Source organism: Seriola dumerili, unplaced genomic scaffold (assembly GCF_002260705.1).
Source record: "Seriola dumerili isolate Sdu_G_001 unplaced genomic scaffold, Sdu_1.0 BDQW01000322.1, whole genome shotgun sequence".
NCBI classification, from domain to species: Eukaryota; Metazoa; Chordata; class Actinopteri; order Carangiformes; family Carangidae; genus Seriola; species Seriola dumerili.
Window position 1 is genome coordinate 2,714,735 of NW_019174577.1, and position 20,615 is coordinate 2,735,349.

General features: G+C 40.7%; 1 protein-coding gene across 3 annotated transcripts; it reads left to right on the forward strand.

The window, feature by feature from the left end:
* The first annotated feature begins 1,424 nt into the window (after window positions 1-1,424).
* On the forward strand, window positions 1,425-14,288 carry LOC111232226 (mesoderm induction early response protein 2-like). Of its 3 annotated transcripts, XM_022759646.1 has the most exons (13): window positions 1,425-1,454; window positions 2,724-2,886; window positions 4,011-4,124; window positions 4,374-4,485; window positions 5,396-5,475; window positions 6,020-6,089; window positions 6,242-6,393; window positions 6,632-6,713; window positions 7,976-8,070; window positions 8,197-8,327; window positions 9,471-9,613; window positions 10,423-10,519; window positions 11,173-11,251. In XM_022759646.1, the coding sequence occupies exons 2-12, from the start codon at window positions 2,860-2,862 to the stop codon at window positions 10,476-10,478; spliced, it is 1,062 nt and encodes a 353-aa protein (XP_022615367.1). In that variant the 5' UTR covers window positions 1,425-1,454; window positions 2,724-2,859; the 3' UTR covers window positions 10,479-10,519; window positions 11,173-11,251. The 3 variants fall into 3 exon arrangements, with proteins under 3 accessions (XP_022615367.1, XP_022615365.1, XP_022615366.1); XM_022759644.1 differs by lacking the exon at window positions 10,423-10,519 and having other exon boundaries at window positions 11,173-14,288; XM_022759645.1 differs by lacking the exon at window positions 10,423-10,519 and having other exon boundaries at window positions 8,281-8,327; window positions 11,173-14,288.
* Window positions 14,289-20,615: the final 6,327 nt, after the last annotated feature.

A 20,615-nucleotide genomic window follows, 5' to 3' on the forward strand; every position in this document is an offset into this window, starting at 1 on the left:
GCAATGTATTATATATTATGTACATTTGTATAATACATAATAACTTGTTTTGGCAGACAAATTGTAAAAGGTCATTAAATGCACGACCCAGCACGTATTCTCTCCCATAGTTACCCAGCAGTGCTCAAAGATGGGTTACTTTTCAACCCATTTCAACCATTTTTTTTGAGTTTATTTAAATGTCCAAACAAACATCTTGAATTGAATAAGTTTTAGCTGAGTAGAACTGCTTTTACATGAATATTTCAACACTTCTGGCCTCTAGAAAAAGGATTGCTCAGACACATGGCTTTGATCCATATAGGGGTATCTTTAAAATAAGATCCTGATGTAGACGAACTAATGAGTCCAGCGTCATGTCTTTTCATGGCTTCTCTACATCTTTCCTTTTTTAAAAAAGATTTGATTTACATACCAATAAGTAAACCGTATACATATATCGGTTAACTTTGGCAAGTCATAAGTAAGAAGAAACTCCAGAAATGAAGATCTATAATATTTTCAGTTTATCAGCACAAAGTTACAGTGGGTCACCACTAACAAATGTTATCATAGATATTATCATTATAATCTTTTATTATTTATATTATATTATAAATATTAGGTATTTATCAAACAATCTGTTACAAAGAGTTACCTGTTTTAATCAGGAATTTTTTTTTTTTTTTCATAGGCTTGCTTTATTTTTGGTTCCACATGTCCTATGGCTTCATGTGGCTCTTGACTGATTGATATCAAAATTTGGGATAGATTAACTGACTCATCATAATATCTATCTATGGATCTATTTTGTTTGCTTTGGTTGAAAAATGTCACGTGTAGTCAACATATATCTTAACTCTGCCTCTCCTATTTCTTAAGAGCTGTAAGCAGCTGAGGACAGAGTCCTATATCTTTATCTGCTTAGGCCATGTCCTGTCCCCTCCCTCATTCACACATTCAGCACATACTAAAACATATGCAGCTATAGACATGTTACTTGAGAGATATACATATAATTTCAGGGCTGTGTTCAGCGCCAACCTGTTGTTTAAACATGACAAAGGGGCAACACGGGGTCAGAGGTCAATATTTATAGCATATAAAAGGAGACAATGAGCACTAATATTTTAAATACATTTTAATTTGAGTTTTTGGTTTTTGTAGTTTTTTTTTTTTTTTAAATATAGCTTATATATAACTTATTTATTGCGATAAGAGCAGGATTTTACAAACGATACCGAAAGTGGAATTGAGTTTTTAAAACAGTGCGGACAAAGAGGACATGCTCAAATGACAGCTGTGAAGCGAGACAAAAATAACTAAATTACTTGGAAATAGTCAATCTAACTCTGCACCTAACTGTGGCTCAGTCGCTGTTGCTGAATCGTTCAGGCAATAAACGGAGCTGTACAGAAGAGTAGACCTACAACATCCGGGCAATAGGCAGCTTGCGCAGAAACGGAATGGCGGAGGTAAGTGAGCGAAAACGAGGAATGCAATGAACCAAATGATAGACAAACTGGACCGAATGTAAGACTTGTGTCACTCCGTACGGTACACATGACTGTCGACGGTTTCACCGGCCAGTGAGCGTTGGGTGAAAGAGAGCTACGGGGGCATTTAAAGTGGGAAGCGGAGGAAGCAATGGAGAACCTCTCCAGCGTATCGCCTCTCTCCGCGTTCTTGGCTTTAAAGAGCCATTCCCTCTGCCTTGATAGTAAAGCCGTAGAAAACAATAGGGAGCCCGGCGGGGTCTAACACGGTGGTGCTGAACTATTTCAGGTGCGCCCCGCCGACGAAGTGGATTGAGTGAAAAAGTTGGGAGAGATGTCATGAATCGGCGGCGGTAAACTCCGACCGTCTGTTTCGGAAACATTGAGAACTAGTTATTTCCTTGTGCCACTCGTAGTGAGCCGGAGAGAGGAAGAGACGTTCAGCACCAAGTCACAGGAAAGCGCCCCTGGTCAAACACACTGCGCGCCGGATGGGTTGGGAGAGGCACCAGAACATTTAGATGTTCACCGGACTGTTACAACTTCTTTGTCCAGAAAAACAGTGTTGTTTGAAGTGTAATCTAACACTGTCAGTGTTGGCACTTTCTGAGATCCAGGGCGGGATTGTTTAGATCATCACATGGCCTCTCTATAGCACTCAAAAGTTTTTCACCTCTGTATTAAAGTATTTTGTGGCCTCAACCTGCACGTATTCATCAAAGGCACATGTCGTAGTGTGTCTGAATTCCTTTAGCCTAAAGCTTAGATAGGGAAACATGTTGATAGGCTACAATAGAAATATATGCTGACACTTCATATAAAAACTTCTAGGCTATATGTTATATTATCATCTTAAGAGGAATACATAAATGTCACAGCAAAACCAAACATTAGACCTGCTTATAGGGTCGTCTGATGTAGAACATTAAAAAATATATATATCTTGATGTTGCTACTGCCACAAACTGCCCCTCTTGGGATCCTTTCAGAGACACCTGGGTCACTCAGAAGTTAAAAAAGGGCGGTTTAGAAGTCAGGTGTCAGCTGATCTGTAATGGGATGAACCAGGATAAGCTACTATTTGATCCCATGTTGTTTGTGTATACATGTGTGTGCACGTGCTCAACAGACACACAGAGGAATGTGCTGCCCCACTGTATTGTGATGCACTCCCATGCTGTTTTACATGGTTTTGAACGCTCACACGAACGGTACTGTGTATGTGTTTGTTCGGATGTGTGTCTGCAGGTGGGTGAAAAGCCTCTGAAGATAAGAGTAGAGGTTGCGGCCTAGTGGAGAGTGGATGAGGTACAGCGATGACGGCCCTCAGCAGGAGAAGCAGAAGTCTTAACAGGCCTTAGAGGAGGACAACTCTCCTCGCCCCATGAAGATGGCAGCGCAATCCCACACTGTACGGTCAAGTTGAGCCACGTCTGTATTTGTCAGAGCTGGTTGTTATTTAAAAGCCAGAGTCTCTTTTAACAAAATATTTTTATATGATTATGGGAACAATAGCTGAATCACTGACACACCCATTGTCACAATAGTAAAAACCCTCTTGGGTATTATTTGCCTTAAGAGTAAGATAACATTAATGTTGCAACATCAGTTAATCCATACTGGACATTTCTACTTTGATTTACATGATTAAACTAAAGAACTTAATAATGGATTATAGTGCTGTAGAGTTTCTTGAGGTTTACAAAATATTTGTACGCTATTTGCAAAAGCTGTTTTTAATGAGGCAGTCTTAGGTCCAAAATTATTGTTTAGGTTATGTTACTGAAAGCAGCTCTAAACAGATACAAATGGCACTGTTCTCACTTATTCTGGAAAATGTAGGGGAAAAAAGCATGGAATAAAGCTACACCACTGCCATTTATGCCATTTATGCCATTTATGCCATTTATGCCATATCCCATAACGACTTCATAGTAAATCTACTCTACAGCAGTGAGAAAGCTCTGTGTCAGAGCCCGTAGTAAGACCCACTGGCAGGAGTTGCACTTTCTCACACAAAAACAGCTCCACACTCCTCATCGTGTCACTGTCATTCTCTATGCCTGTTGTTAGCAAATGCAAAGCAAAGAAAAATGGCTAGGTTAAATATTGCATTCAGGGCAGTTGAGACCGTAGTCCTCCTCCTAAGTTGCATGGATCAGGACAAACATCCTCTGAAAACCGAGTTCAGGAAATGTTGTAAAACACACGGCTGTTCATTTTCATTTCTACTTCAACCTGAAGCCTTTTTCTAGAGGAGGGTTAACTAAATGTTCTGCACAACCTTGATGAGCGAATTCTCCTAAAATCTGGAGCACCGCTTGATGTGAGAAGACAGTGACTCTGAAAGCTGAGTGAGAGTTACGACGTTATTCGGGCAGAGGAGGAAAAAAGTGCCCTTGACATCACTGAACTAACAGATATCTAGAGGCCACTTTCAATAAATGTGGGAGTAATTCACATATTTCTGTGGTTTCCTTCCTTCTTTCCCCCAATCGTCCGTCTCCACCTGTGGCTGTCTTCCTCTGATTGCAGGCCAGTGAGCTTCCTTTGGAGGAGCTGCTGGCTCTGTATGGCTACACAGTGTCAGATCCAGAGAAGGAGACCTGTCACAGGGCTGCCAGCCTGCCAGGCATGACACTGGACAAGGTGAGACACAACCCAAGTCACACCAGCACATATATGAGGCCTCATTCATATCTAATATTTTATATGCAAGTATTCTGACCATCAGTCAGGTCAATGTTGACCATTGGTCTGGTCAACATTAAAAAAAAAAAGAAAAAAAATACAGCAGATTGAAATGTTTGTGCTCAGTCAAAAGTGTATATTTGGATTAATAATTGCTGTGCTTTGCTATTCTGTGTTGATTTATTGTTCTTCTGTTGATCTGTTCAGGATCAGATAACTGAGGATCTCTTTCCTGGGGAGGAGGAAGAAGAATCATCAGCTGATGATCTCACCCCCTCAGTCACCTCAAACACCTCAGATCTGCTCCGCCGTCTCCAAGGTAACAGCACACAAAGATGTACATCTACAGATGAATGTATAACATTTAACGTGATCTCAGTTCTCCCAGCGAAATGAAAAGTTTGATTCAAATGGAACAGCTTTAGACCCATGTGCGCACTTTTTCTGATGAAACTTTGCACAGTTGTAATGAAAGAAGGGACATTCCACGAGCCTCTGTTTGTGGAATATTTTCTCTTAGTTCAATTTTAAATCACTGCTTTGCTGAGACTGCAGCTTGTTACTCATAACTCAGTGCTGCATTTCAATAACATGATTTGGCAGGGTTTATTATGTCAGGGTGTTTCATGAAATCTTTGATTTGTTTCTGTATAATTTCATATGAGAAATTTCCGGTATGACAGCATTTACTCTTTTGTGTGTCTCCTGTCCATAAGACTGAATGATGTCAAAGGCACTGAAACATTTCTGAATTGAAGGAGTTTCAAAATATTCAAACCGCCTTCCCCTGGTAGTGATTGTATTTGAAATGAATGACAGTATGGTGCTGAGTCCACAAAATGGCCTGAAAACTAAATATATGGCAGGCATGCTGCTTTTGTGTCTTTTATTTATCCAGGAGAGATTGACTGAGAACACAGTTTCTGTGTTTATATATATATATATTCAGCATTATAATGTCCACGCTTTCTCTATAACTTTCAGTGTCACAGCTAGGTTTCACATGAGAAAGAGAATTTTATCTCAGTTGGATTTACCTTGTTAAATAATGATTTTAAACCAAAGAATAAAACAGTTCTGAAGTTTCAGAAATATTATTGCGAGTTGTCAGCAGAAAGATATGGCTTTAAGATAGCATTAAGCCTTTTGATATAATCTTGACATACAGCACCTGTACAGTCTATGAAATAATCGCCTGGTCCTCCTTTGTGATGTTTTGTTTCTTTAAGGTGGAGACAAAGACACATTAGTCAGCTCATCAGATGAGGACTCTGACAATGCCTCCATTCCCTCCAACGAAGAGCACAAGGTAGCCACTGAGGGCAATAACACACATCTCATGGTGACTCAGTTGACTCTGAGTCAGTTTAACTGAAAGAGATATTAAGCATTCTGTACAGTAATCCACAGTTTGCATTTTTTTATGGGAGAGAAAAACCAAATATCAAAACATTTAGGCAATATTAATGTTTTTTTGATGCTAAGATAACAGATATGTATTACATTTGATCTAGTAAGTACTGGAAGTCTTGACAACCTCAAAAGCTGTACACACGCTTCCTTTTTTGCTGTGCTATACCTGTATAAACCTTATACTTGCATAAATCATATACTCCAGGATTATCTAAGATGAACATAATTCCTGGGATCACTCTGCTGGATCAACTGAACCTAAACCCCAGGACATAGTATCTGATTTAGACAGACCCATCAAAGCCGCATGCAAGCCGCTGATTTACTGATTTACCAGAGAAAAGACCAGTGGGCATAATCCAACCACACAGCACAGATTTCAGCTGTTATTCGCTTATATGACACATTTGAAAACTGACTGTCTTTGATTTCCTTCTCAGGAGATCATGGTTGGCTCTATGTACCAGGCAAAAATCCCTCCACTCAGTCCGTATACCCACCAGGAGAGAGGTAAAGAAACTTTGCAGCTTGTATTAAGTAATTTCAGATGATTCAAGCCCACATGTGTAGAATTTGAAAGATTCTGACTTCGGCCACTCCCACTGGTAATATGCGAAAAGTCAACTGCATCTCTTCATCTCTTCTCTCTGCTTTTTCTCTAGCCTACAGCAGTGAGGACCAGTTGCTGTGGAGGCCAGGTGTCCTGCCAGTGGAGGAAGTGGAGGAATTCTTGCTGAATACACAGAGACCACATGGCCAGGAGGGGGCAGCATGCACACTGATGCAAGGGAACACTGTCCGAGACAACGAGCAGGTACAGTAACTTGACACTGCATCCCAGATGACACTGTCAACTATGTTAAGTGTTAACTATATATTTCAGCTGTGCTGCTGACTGTGGTTACATGCACAGCAGCACATGGGTTCAGAACTTTTTTAATAAAAAAATACACTGCTTAATTCAAGAGTGGCTTTGGAATTTAACCAGTTACATAATAAGATGTGGACTAAAGTAACTCTTTTTGCTCATCCTTCTTTCTTTTGACTCTCAGGCACTGTACGAACTAATAAAATGCAACTTCAATGCGGAAGAGGCACTGAGACGACTACGCTTCAACGTGAAGGTGTTCAGTGGTAAGAACCTTTCTGTTGTCCTACTTTTTCCAACTTCCTGTTTGTCGGGGGTGTACGATTTGGGTGGCGGTTGGTAGTGAAGAAAGACCAGAGTGTATTGTATGTCAAAACATTAGCTGCTGACAGATGCCAAAAAAGGTAGCTCAAGCTCATGATTTCTTCAGATGGGATCTACAAAACTGTCATGTTCAGTGGAGTCACTGTTATAAAGCAGCTTGTGAGCCTTCACATGCTCAGTTCTCTTACTGCAAAGCTGCCTACCGAGCCTTGCAGTGTAAGAAGCCACAAGTGATGGCAAAGGAATTTCTCCTCCTTCTCTGTCAAACGATGCTGCACCTGTGCAGCTTATTGACAAAATCAGAAGTTTTACTCTGTCGCTGTCATCTGCTTTGTCCATCTGCGAAGACTGTTTACTGAAAACATATGTCACGTTTGTTGATGCTGCTGATGTGAACAATGTTGGTTTTCTGCAAACGTGTTGCTAACAACCCTGCAAATCAATTATCAAAATTTGTGCAGATGGGGCTCAGACAATAGCTTGGAAACAAGTGGGACAATAGCTGCTCATCAAGCAGGTGTCTCTCAAGGTGAAGTGAGTGGACACACTGCATGATATACACAGAAGTACATGCATTCATCCCTGCAAAATCATTTCCCAGTAGAGGATGCTGGTCGATGCAGATGGCCGCCCACCCTGAGTTGCTCTTGGTGGGAATTGTCAGGTCTCTGTAAATAATATTATAAAGGTGTAGACCTGCTGTATTTGAAAAGTGCCTTGAGATAACGTCTGTTGTGAATTGGCGCTATACAAATAAAAATTGACTTGACTAATACTGCAAAAGTTGACTGTATGTGATACCCTCTCGGTGCAACACCAGCTGCTGTCTTCAGCACTGCAGAACAGGAAATGTACACTGATGTGACCTCAAGAGCTCTTATTCAGCAGTGAGGCTTCTGTTTAAGTCCAAGAACATCGCTGTAGTTTGTGTTGGAGAGGAGGAAAAACTGCCCTTTCCTGAGAGCCAGACAGCCCTGACCATGCACATACCTTTTTCCACGTCTTGTTTGTGTGAGCTGTGGTTTTTCTGTTGGCTCAATCAAGACAAAATACAGGTGAAAACTGGACATTCAGTGGCAGTTTCACAGCTGCAACTTGGCTTTTGATCACCTGCAGCACAAAGCCCTGATGGCATTCATTTTAAAAACAAATGTAGATATACGTGCAGCACTATAATCCTACTGGTGCTCTCTGCTCTCTTTAGAAGAGCTGTGTGCCTGGAGTGAGGAGGAGTGTAGGAACTTTGAGCACGGCTATCGAGTTTATGGAAAAAACTTCCACCTCATTCAGGCTAATAAGGTGAGTGCCCAGGAGATGAGATGTTGTCCAAACTTCACTGACGATTTACCTCATGTGCCCGTTTGAATATTTGATGAAATAACATTCTGTTGCCCAAAGCAAAAACAACCTTTTCCACTTCCTCAGGTACGAACGCGCTCTGTGGGCGAATGTGTGGAGTATTACTACATGTGGAAGAAGTCTGATCGTCACGAGTATTTTACCCAACAGGCCACCAGGCTCAGCCGCAAGAAATACAGCCTGCAATCAGGGAGCATGTGAGTGCTGTGGGGACACTAATTTGATTTGCTATATATATATATATATATGTATATATATATGAAATATGTAAAACATCCACAAACAAACTGTGACTTGCAGCGGTCAACCCCATGTCATGCTATGCTCCATGTTAAACTCCGTGCAGTGTGACGACTGATGGGGTGTGAAGATGGTAATTTTTCTTGCCAGATAGGGAATATTTTCGACTCATTGATCTCATGGAAAATCTCACAGTAGTGTAATTTCCGTATGCTGCAGTCCTGATGTAGAATATAAAATCGCTGAAAGAAAACAGAGCAACTTTTAGGCTGTGAGTCATCTAAAACTTATTAAAGCCGTAAATTCTAATATATTTCTTAGGACTCAGAATACGCTTGTATTCTGTTTGCAATTTCAGGGAGTATTCCCTGTATGTGCTTGTCTGAACTTCCCATTAAATCTTCAGTATAACAGCCCTATTCTGAGAACCTGTCTCACCAGGGCTTTCTTAATGTATTTATTTATTCATTTGTGCTCGCTCCACACAACAAAAGCTATCCAAACAGTAATCCACTGGGTATATCGACATTAAAAATTCCCTCCTCATCTGGTTTACTTTCCGTAACCAACTGTTTTTGGGAACTCAGAAGTAATGGCTCTTGAATGGAATTCACACTCTCACTTGTTTGGTAAGTGCTCCTCTGCTGGTGACCTTAAAGGGTCGGTTCACCCAAATTACAAAATGACATTGTGCAACCACTGAAGAAATAGTCCCTGTGATAACTATGTGGTCTGTAGCCTATCCAGAGTAACAGGGCCACTGCGTAGGGAACGAAATGTTATGTTGATTTATTTTTAAATGTCATTTTTTTAATTATTTGAGCATCAAAACAAGTTGCTATTCACTTTTATTGGATTGGATTTAGGTCAAGCATGCAAATTGGTAGATAGAAATAAGTTGCACTCATTATTCTTGTTTGTCGGGACTCTGAGCCTAATAACGCAACTTCAGAATGTCTAATTTTATTGTTCTTTTTAATGTTAATGTTATTCATATGACATTTGTCTGTTGATAACTTAAAAAGTCCTGCCACCCACTGCAGCTTCTAACTGTTGACACATGCTTTCCTGTGCTGAGGTGGTTGTGTTGTCTGTTTCAGGGAGGATGGAGACCAGGATGGGGAGGTCGGGGAGCTGGAAGGAAGCAACAATGCCTCAAGCTTGTTGTCTCACAGCTCTGTGGGCCCTGGGCAGCTTGAGTCTGCATTACCTCCACAGTCGAAATTGGACCTGGACAAACGAGGTAACTTAGGGGTAGTCTCTTACGACCACCTGATATGGTGGCTCAAATCCTGGAATCTGTAGCCAGTTTTCACTCTGCTCAGCATTAAATTGACTTCATGCCACAGGGGAGTAAATTTGCTCTCTTACGGATGACCAACATAATACATAAACATAATCGATGAGCTCATGATCACAGCAAAGAAAGAACTGCTTGGAAAAGAAGCAAACTTGCTGTAGAAGCTAAAAAAAAATCTCCACTTTAATCAGAGTTTAATTTGAAGTGGAAGCTGGTCATGGAGCACGTAGCTCTACCGTTTGGCGAATACAACATTTAATAATGTTGTGCCTGAAGGACTGACTTTTGTTTCCAGCAATTCTGAAATCAGAAGGTTGGGTATCTTCAACCATTTTTCTGGCTATAAACTGATTACATGACATGACGGATACATTTTCCAAATCACATAATTTTCTGATACTCATCATTTTATATTTGCAGTTCTATGGATTTTCTTTTTGTCCCTTGAATTTCTTATTTGGTGACATGGTTTGCCTTTTATTTTGACATCACATGTTCATTATCTTATGTTCTTATGTTATGAATCATTTTATGTCTCCCTGTCTTTGTTTTCACCATTACCCCATTATTTTCTTGCTTCTTGTGTGTCTTGTGTTGTTGTGTGTGCATGTATGCATATCTGTGTGGTTGTGTGTGTGTGTGTGTGTGTGTGTGTGTGTGTGTGTGTGTGTGTGTGTGTGTGTGTGTGTGTGTGTGTGTGTGTGTGTGTGTGTGTGTGTGTGCATGCTGTGCATGTTGACATGGTGCTCCAGAGGAGGAGGGCCGTCCCCGGCGCAGACGAACTCCCCGCTTTCTCTTAAAGCCATGAACTCATCCACACAGGCCACAGAAAGCAGGCTGGGCCTGCAGGTAAAGAAAACAACAGGCTTGAGATAGTTGTGATTGGGATTAAATACCATTCATTTATTTGTGTTATACAATCAAATTCTAATTAAAGCCAAAAGGAACAGAGCTGATGGAAATGGCCATGAACCCTCCTCTGGCTATGCAGCAAATGCCAGATTTATTTACGGGTAATGTCAGATTAAGTTATTGAAGAATTAATTAAACCCTTGCCCTCTTGTGTTTTTTAATAGCAAAACATACATATTGCTCCAAGTGGTTTACTTGTGGTTGGTGAGAAAGGGCAACTCATAAGGCCTCAAGCAAATACAAGAATTATAATATCCCATGGCTGTTAATTGAAGAGGCACTTTAAATTATGTACTGTACGTTTGATATATGTTTCCATAGTAATGCCATAGTATACAGTTAGTCATTTACAGAAGAACATCTCTATCAAGTAAATATCTCAGTATGACGAAAGGGAGTGAATAGTTTCAGAAGAAAATGTGTATACTTTGTGTACACAAGTATACTCACCAAACGTCATTGCAACCCTGTACATGAAACATACAGCATGAGAACATTATTGGAGTTTAAAATGAAGCAGCAATAGAAGATATAACTGCAGTTGCAGCCGTTTTATTAACCACTCTATGAACGCCTCTACATCTGTTCAGATGGCGAGCTGGTGATGGGGCTGTCAGAGCTGTGTGGAGACGGATGTCCTCAGCAGCTGTTTGGCTGTCCCTTCTCTCTGCCGCCCATGGACGACTTGCAGGAACCTGGTTCAGATCGTTGTTGTTCCTCAGCTGCGGTCCAGCTCCAGTCCCAGTCCTCCGCCTTGAGCTCCCAGTGGGCATGTGGGAGCCCTCCGTCCTGCAATGACGACCACTGCCTCCCAGGCTCCTGCTTCTTCCAGCTACACATGCGAGGTGGACCTTTTGTTTCTGACGTCCCTAACTGTGGTACACCTGGCGGCGGGACTGGCGCCCCACATGGGCTGCAGGTGGAATTTAGCCTGCCGTCTGCCTCACCTCCCTCATCTGCTGTCCTCCCATCTCACTTTCAGCCATTTGGCGGCCTGCTGCACCCCTCCCCTGTCAAGCATTCCCGCTCTCTTACACAGTGAGAGGGGACATGGGTAAATCTAAACTGAGTGGTACTTTGTGGTTTGCCCTTTGTTGAAACCATTGATCGGTGTTGGTATTTACACCAGGACAAAAAGTGCATTTACCTAACATTATGAAAGAGCATGGACCTACTACCTGTGCTCGGGGGTGACTTGTCTGTCTATACCCTCTTTTTAAACTCAGACACTCAAACCCTGTCCATTGTGGAATTGTTAATCCCTACTTTCAGGTGTTGATTATGTGTTTAATGACAGTTTGTCACCACAATGTGCACCAGAGCAATGCTATTGATTGGCTATCGCGAATATTTACTTGCAAAAGCACAGTGCAGGGGGTGAGAGCTGCGGTGACCATGCAAACAAACCAGAAGCATGTTACCCGTGGTCCATGTTTCTCTAAGACACATCGCTGATCTACAATGTGAACAACTGTTGCTTTGTTTTCTCATTTATCAAGATTGAGAACTTTGACTTTTGAAGTTTGATAGCCAATGATGTTTCTGATAATTGCTCAGCACTTTTGCTGCTGTAGCTGTTTGAGATCTGTCTCTGAACAGAACCACAGTAACATGGCTGTTGGAAGTTTCCATTCAAACAATATACAATAGTTTATTTAATACTTAAAACGACCTCTACTCAGCCTGTGATTGTCTCTTTCTATTTGGTTCCTCATATCTCTGCTTTTCATCGAGGCTCCTTTACTTCAACTGTCTGTACACCTTTGCCACAAAAGTCAATCTTTCTTAAGAATATAATGAAGACCTGAAACTAAACATTTTCTAAGGTTTATTTAAAAAAGGAGAAGTGTGGGGGTGCAGTCATTTTACAATTTGTTTTCTTTTTAGTTTTGCTTTTATCAAAGTTTTCATCCTTTTTCTTCCCTGAGGATCTATATAGAGATTTACAAAGGTACAGTGCTTTGTGCTTTCCTTTCTGATCACTGTCTCTATCATATTCATAATTAGAACCGTGAAGAGCCTGTTTCACCTTCAGAATAGGCTTAGAATAAATAACGTAAATGTAAAATGCATATGCTAAGACTGGCAGGTCACTGAATCCAAACACAGTTTCTCAGGTTCTGCAGCTTTGATGATCTGCAAGACCGTTCGTCAGAGGCTGACCTTCAGTGCTAAGTGAGCATCATTCTGGACAGGTGTCATACGTATATACAGTTAGAAAACACATTATGTTATTGTAAGTTTCTTGGATGAAGACTCACCTTGTTGGTAAAAGTAAAAATGTATGTTGTGACAGATGTTGGGGTCATCCTTTACCTCTTGATGCCTCCAGTTTATTTTAGCAAAATCCCACCTTTGAGCTCTTTGAACACTGGCAACAAGGAAGCAACATCCAAGTATTGTCCAGTCCCTGCAGATGTGTAAACAAAGGAACAATAGTAATATTTATAGTGTCAGAGCAGGACAGAGTTGTGGATTAAACAAATACAAGATATCTCTTTCCCCTGAATTGTTTCCTTAAGCATCTTTAATGATCACTACCAGACATGATGAAATATACTGTAAACTGTCACACATGTATATGCATTTAAACTTCTAATAATTACAAATCTATTGTTAATCTTGCGTAACAGATCCTCCAGTCCCATGAAAACCAGTGTAAACTATGCACTATCAAACGAATTGTTACAGGTGAATTGATAGATTTTAAACTTACAGTTTCATATGTCAGAGAAGAAACTGTTTAACAGCTTATCAAGTCGATCAAAGTTGAGAAAAACGGGCTCATGTAGTCTTCAAAAGATTGAGAATGGTATAGATATTACAAATACATCTAGATGGACAAAGTGTAAAGGTTATTGCAATAAATATTTGTTTTTTTAATATTATGTAACAGAATAAATGGATGGGCTTTAAAATGCCTCAAGAACAATTTTACACATTTCACAAAATCAAAATTGTCTCCTGCATATCAGAACATTTCGGTCACACTCTTGTCTCTAAAGAAGTAAAGGAAACATTTCAGGGAAGGAAAGGATTTTGCTGCTTAATCTTCCTTTCATCTGTCTGCCTATCTATTCCTTGTTTCTGTCTATAAATGTGCAAGCTTTTCCTGTGATCCCTGTTTAAAGCCAAGCCGGTTTCAGATCACTGTTTGTTTTGTCTATGACTGTTTACATGAGGGGGATTCAGGACAAGACCACGAAGGCAGGAAAAGGAGTAGAATCACTGCCTTTTGTTAATTCTTTATTTTTACTTTTATTTTTAGCAATTTATATATTGCACTGCTTCTGTTATGTTTGTTTATAATTATTCTATTTTGTAAAGAAGAAACAATTAAAATGAACAATGGTGAAATATTAAGATGTATTGCTTTTGTATTAGTTGGTCTGAAGACTGAGGCAGCTTCCACTCTTGTTTGTGGGATGAACAGTAACCTGTGAGCAGGGAAACTACTGTAAATAACCATATCGTGTAATCTTCATATTCACATGTAGAAATTGTGAAATTCTGACAGTTAACGTAAAGGCTTAACTGGGGGAAAATGATTTCCAAAGTCTGTGCCTCGTTTGCCTTTGTATAGGCCTACAGTAAATGTTAGAGGAGCCTCTCAGCTGAACCTCCTGCCATGCCAAATGCCTGCAAAACATTTGCTGAAAAAAAACGTTTTTTTTTTTTTAAACTTATTTCATATGTATGGGTGTCACCAAAGTCGAAAATGTTCAAATCTGGCACAGACTGTGTGCACATTAAATGTACAGATAGCTCTACAGATATGGTTGAGAAGACACATTAGGTCTGGTACCAATGAGATCGACACACTCTGTTTACTGTGATCTATGTACTATGGACTTTCGACACACATCCAAGAACAGTTCTTGCCCTTGACATACTCAGACACAACTATCTTGTTAAGAAGCAATAAAAGTGGGAATGTTTAGGGGGAAAGTGTGTTGCAATGAGGAAACAGATAAATGGCTTTTAAAATGTTTTACTCTTTAACGATAATAAACTTCATATAGCACCTTTCAAACACTTATCAGACATAAAAACAGGCTATAACAGCTTGGTGGATGTTTCAGAGCCGGGCGTGGGCTCACTGCCGCCTTCCTGCTTTTTGTCTTGCGCATTTAAAGCACAATTGGCGCCTTTCGGCCCAATGCCCGTATGTGCGCAGTCAATAAACGCAGACAAAGTGCGCAATTCTGGTTCTTCCCTTCACTTACCATTTCCTGTTCACCAGATATCTGAAACTGTCACAGTTACAAACGTTTCTGTGTTTGTTTCTTCCCCAGTTTACTTTTCTTATACTGTCATTCGAATTATTTTGCCAAAGACTCGGCTGGGTCTCGGCCGAGAGATCCTCCGACTGGTTTTCAGAGTGCAACAACCCACAACCAGGCCTGAAGCACACCACACGTGCCGGACGGCTGTTACTCTTTTGGCTGTTGGCCAATTGGCGTTTGTTAATTTCCTGCTATTTTCCCCATGCCAGCCCTTCCCTTAGATGCAGGATGGAATCAGATTACATTTCATGCTGTTTTATTAAAAGACACGTGGACACAGGGTAATCTGGCATGAAGTCCTCAAGCAGCAGCAAAAAGCAATAAACTGTAGCTGTAAGTGAAGGTGAACTGCAAGTATAAGTCCAACAGCAGCTGTGCACGGAGTTGTAGTTACTAATAAATATTAATCACAACGTTCATAAACATATAGTTCGTTAATTTGCAAGCAATTTTGACTAAATGAAAGGCTTAAATGTCACGTTATTCCTGCACCCAAGAACACTTAAGTCTGTATTATCTGGCCTAAAAATAGAAATCAGAGAGAATCCATAGATTAAAACAAGGGGCACTGACTTTGTTTACAACCAACAGTTGTGTATTCCATTAAAATATCAATTAAATGTCACAAGTGACAAATGAAAATGTGAAATGCAGGAATTGCATTGCTCTTTTTAACTGAATCCCCCCACATTAAGAGCTGCAAATCATGAACTAATACAGCGGAGAAACATACTCTGGGAGTATGTAGTGGACTTGCAAAATGTCTTTGGCTTTGAGTATGTCCTTGGCTGCTAAACCCCACCTGGGTCTCTGGGTTTCCCTATTGGCTGCTCATAAACCTGCTTCCTTGCATCCTGGTTGCACTCAGCTGCTGCAGTCATGTTCGCTGATGAGCAAGCTCAGAATTTTCAGAGAGAATGTACAGACATAGCATTGTGCTAAATTTACTGTTTAAGAGAAAATTGTTGCTGCCATGATATATTTTAACACAGCTACACCAACATACCTACTTATGTCTTTTTGATGCATAATCCTAGATTATGTTTAAAGAGCTCTTTCACCTCGTGCCCGACCTTGTGTTTCTGCTTTTGGATCAACTCCTTATCTATCAAACCGAGAACGATGACAACATTTGTAACAAACTGAGCTGTTAACCTTGCAGTCTCTCTTTCACATCTGTCTCTCTGTGTCCTTGGTTTGTTTCTCCTGGCTCACAGTATAATAAATGCCTTACTATGACACAAGGGGACCACTTTCCTGTTTGTAAAGCCAACAAAGACGAATCCACCATCAGAAAAATCCAGTTTGAGATTGGGTTTTAACAAGACTCTTGAGTCAAAATGTTAATTACAGCACTTCTCTCACTCTTCTTGTTCTTGTTCTTGTGTCTCAGCAATAATTGGCTGAGGAACTCACCTGTTTTGTGGAAATTATACCAAAGTCCACTTAGATCTGAGACAACGCTCACATAAAAACAAATCTCAGGTGCTGTTTGAATTCAAAAATATTATGATCTATTCTTTCTTCTTCTTTTTTTTTTTACAGAACCAAGATGCTAATGGGGGAAGAAGAGAAAGCTACATTATCTGTTGTAGTTTTCCTTTCTGTGTACAGAAATGGATAAAACCAGAAGCTCTGTGTTAGGGCTCAGGAGTCTTCTTGTTTTTCTCTTTTGTATCTTTAAGAAGAATATCCAGTTGCAACTTACTCATCTTCAAACAGAGCTGCAGTCAAATGCCATCTACAAGAGAGAGGACATTTTTGCAAGAGAAGCTTTTGGTTCGTGTGCACCAAGTAAAACTAACTTGTAGAATATTAAATAATAGGCAGGCTGGAGAGGTGGAGGTATCACTGAGGACCAGGGAACTTGGGAGCGGTGGTGAGGGTGGAGTGATGGGAAGCAGATGGTGGAGACTGGCGAATGGAGTTAAGGTCTGGCCTTGGAGTCCTCTGGGCACGGGAGAAGCAAGGTTAACACACAAGGAATAACTCAAGTAAAAAATACTGAGCGGCGAGAGCGTTTTCATCTCATGTCCAACCTCAATGTTGATGACACTTTTCTATGTAAGTCAGTACATATTCGAGTCAGCCTGTGGCACGTGGAAGGGTAGGCAACTGCCCGGGGCCCCTCTCTTCCCCGAGGGTACCTATGTGCAATATAATTAAGTTAGTGTTTTGAACACCAGTGTCAAAGTTGGCAAGTCAGCTGATGGTGACCACCTCACTCTTAATCTCAGTGTTAATATCATCTCCCATCCACTCTCCTCCAAAGAGTCAGATAGTCTGCACCAGCCTGTGGTTTCATGTTTACTGTCAGTGAGAAGGCTCCCACAGCGCCCTGCGAACGGAAAACTGCCTGAGCGTGACAGACACTTCCTGTCAGCTGACTCTGCCCATGGAGCGCTTCTCCTGCTTCTTGGTCATGTGTAATTCTGCTGGAAACTCCCCTGCAGCCCAGCTGACCCTCCCAGCACCCACAGACGTGCATATACACTGCTAAGTCTCCATTCGCTATTCGATTGAATTAAAAGTACAGATACTCTGTTTACAAAAATCTACTTTGGAGTATCAGTCTTAAATCACAACGATAACCAAGACCGTATTATTTGTTAAAGCATGTGAAACTTTGTATTTAAACAGCATGATATTTTCTGTCAGCACTCAGAGCCATGACAACAGTCAGTGTAAAAAAAGGCCTCAGTCTGGACGTTACATGGTCATGGTCGCACATCCCTCACTCACTGGCTTCCTGTTGGAGTGGGAATATGTGACAAAAACCGACGGTCAACAGCTGCACTGGGAGAGACTGAGCCACAACACCAGCAGCATGATCTTCACTGGTAAGCTTATCATCTAGCTGCTATTAAAGACTTTCAAGGACTTTACCGAGGTAGGATGGCATCACTTGATGCCAGCTCTTTAAAGAGATTTTTGTGTTGTTCCACAGGCAGTTCATACGAGCACCAATGCTAGAACAGAAATTAAGAATATCAGTCAATCAATAATTTACAGTTTACACTGACTCTATTTTGTCGTTTTCCTGACGTGATGTTTCTGGGGTCAGAGGCTAACTATCAGGGAAGTAAGGCTCTGCATGCAAAATTAGCCGCCTTTTTCCTTTTGAAGTCATGCTGTCACTAAATCATCTCTTTTCCTATGAAATCTATACCAGTGAACCAGTAAATTCCTCACTATGCCAGATGCCGTTTGAATCATGCACAAGGAAAGTTTTGTATTCAAATAGTTATTCTGATTGTAATTGCAGATTTGTTGTCTGAATTGCAATATGTTGTGAGTGTGTTGTTTGGCAGTGAGCACGGAGAAGCAGTTTCCACACAGACTTACACCAGACAAGGAGGTAATGTACCTGTAGACATAGGACGAGTGTAATAACTTTGACCAAACCTCAGTGTGCTGTATATAATGTATATACTTTTAACATTTTATCAGACAGTTGTCTATTGGTGTGTGTTATTTAAAGCAGGAGGCAGGCATACTAAGCCAAGTGATATTTTAATGTAAAGATTTTTTTATGCAGGGACACAGAAAATACAGCGATTATCTATCGACAAATTAAATGCATTGCACATCTTACCACGCTCACTCTTTAGTCAAATTGAGGGTTTTTAAAAGCAAGAAAAGAATAAAACACAACATTCACTGAGTGGTGTATTTGTTGCAGCATAGTTACTGTTCTCCTCAGTCAGCTCCTGTCAACACCACCACCTCATCCCACCCTTTCTTCTGCTTTCTCTCCTTTACTCCCCTCTGCCTGGTCCTCTAGTGCCCTCTAGTGGCCCCAGGCTGCAGGTGAAGGAGCAGAGCAGCAGTGCATTTCTCATGGGAGTGGGCGCCTTTGCCTGTGCAGGAGCAGCACGGCTTCATCACCCAATACAGCCTCTACTGTCAGAGGGAGAACAACGCAACAAGTCGGTAAACGCACACAGAGACACACACCCTCAACCACACTTAGATACAGTAAGGAAATGTTTGAAATGCACTTTGTTGTGTTGCAGATGAAGCGCAAACGCTGTCAGGTGAGAAGCTGCACTACCGCCTGACTGGTCTGTCTGGAGTCGATCAGATCTATATGACAGCTGACACGGAGGCAGGAGAGGGAGGAGCCGCTCCACCTCTTTGGGTCACTGTATGTGAGAGCCAAGAGTTTTGCAGTTTTGCATTATTGTTATTTTGGTTGAAATGTTTTTAAATTACATGATGAATGTGGTCTTTGTGATTGTGTGTTTGTTAATGAAAGTGTGTTTTTGCCCGAGAGCAAATATTCAGAGAGGACCATCCTGGTTTGTGTCCTTCCTCCCGTGATCATTGTGGTTTTGCTTGTGATGACTACATTACTGCATGTAGGCAAAGGTGAGACGATCTGCCAGTTTATAATGCTATATGTGAAGTAGTGCTGGATAGATAGATAGATAAATTAAAAAATGAATTAATGTGTCCATATCATTTTAAGCATTATAACCATCACTCTCTTTTAACCACAATATTTTTTTTTTGTTATATGTTTTTATTTTTTCTTTATAGACCGATAATTTACTTTTTATATAAATTTTTTCAGAGCCAAAATTTCTAATAAACTCTATGAATACAAAATGATGTGAAAACCCTAGGAAGACCTATTGTTTTTATCACCAACCATACAATAAATGTACTGGAATTACTGTACTCTAAATATAGTGTGATATGTGCGATATGTAATGTAGTGAAATATAGACTGAGACTTTTTTTTGGAGCTCTTATACATCAATTTCACTCATGTCCCCACAGTTGCTTAAGAGTAATATTAAATGGCTCATAGAACTACTCATTCTGGTAGTTCCTTAATACCTCTAGATGTTCCCGGGGAAGCTAATGTGCCCAGCTGGTCCAAGGAGTCAAACAGAGGGTCAGTTAGATCATGTGAATCACATTACGTAGCATTCAGGGGCTATGTGGATTCTCAGCAGCATGGCATACAGTTTCATTTTCAGTTGAGTGGCAGAACATGAAGATAAAGGCTTGAACTTGTTTAGGTATGTCAGAGTAGTAGATTTACAGCTACATTAGCACATGTTTTCAATATAAGAGGTGCATGTGGAATGTGGAAGAGCAGGAAAAGACGTAGTGACGTAACTGCAACTGCCCCTCTATCTCATCTGACCTCCTGTTCTCCAGGCCAGGTTGCACCGGCTGATTAGGAGCTACGCTGTAATTGTGCAAGTTATGTATTTAGGGAGAATAAATGCAAAGCGGCAACATAAGATGCATGTGGGAGAGAAGCTAAATAATATTAATGTTTTCACTATTCTGCAGTCAGTTAGCAGCAGAGGATAGACAGTATATATTTCTTACAAGCCAGAATAACTAAACTACAATAGATTTGTTTGAATAAAAGTGATCTTTACATGCAGCAAATAGCTGCATTGCTTCCCCTGCTTAATCAGCTCTGCATGTAAATAATACACTGATTATGAGGCCAAATGAGTCGACTATAAAACAACATGGGGCTAGCAGTGTAACTGGTAGCTATCAGTGGCCCAGCGAGGAACATTAAATGTAGCTCCGACAAATGTACAGTAAAGGGGCTTGCATGAAATATATCTAATTGGCGCCAGCGAAGGTTATCTCAGGTTAAAAACTGTCTTCTTTGCACACAGCTAGCAAAGACCATTTGTTCTGAAGGTTAACGCACCAATGTAGAAGCTTTTTTTTGTATCACAATGCAATTAATGACCTTCTGAACGAGAGTT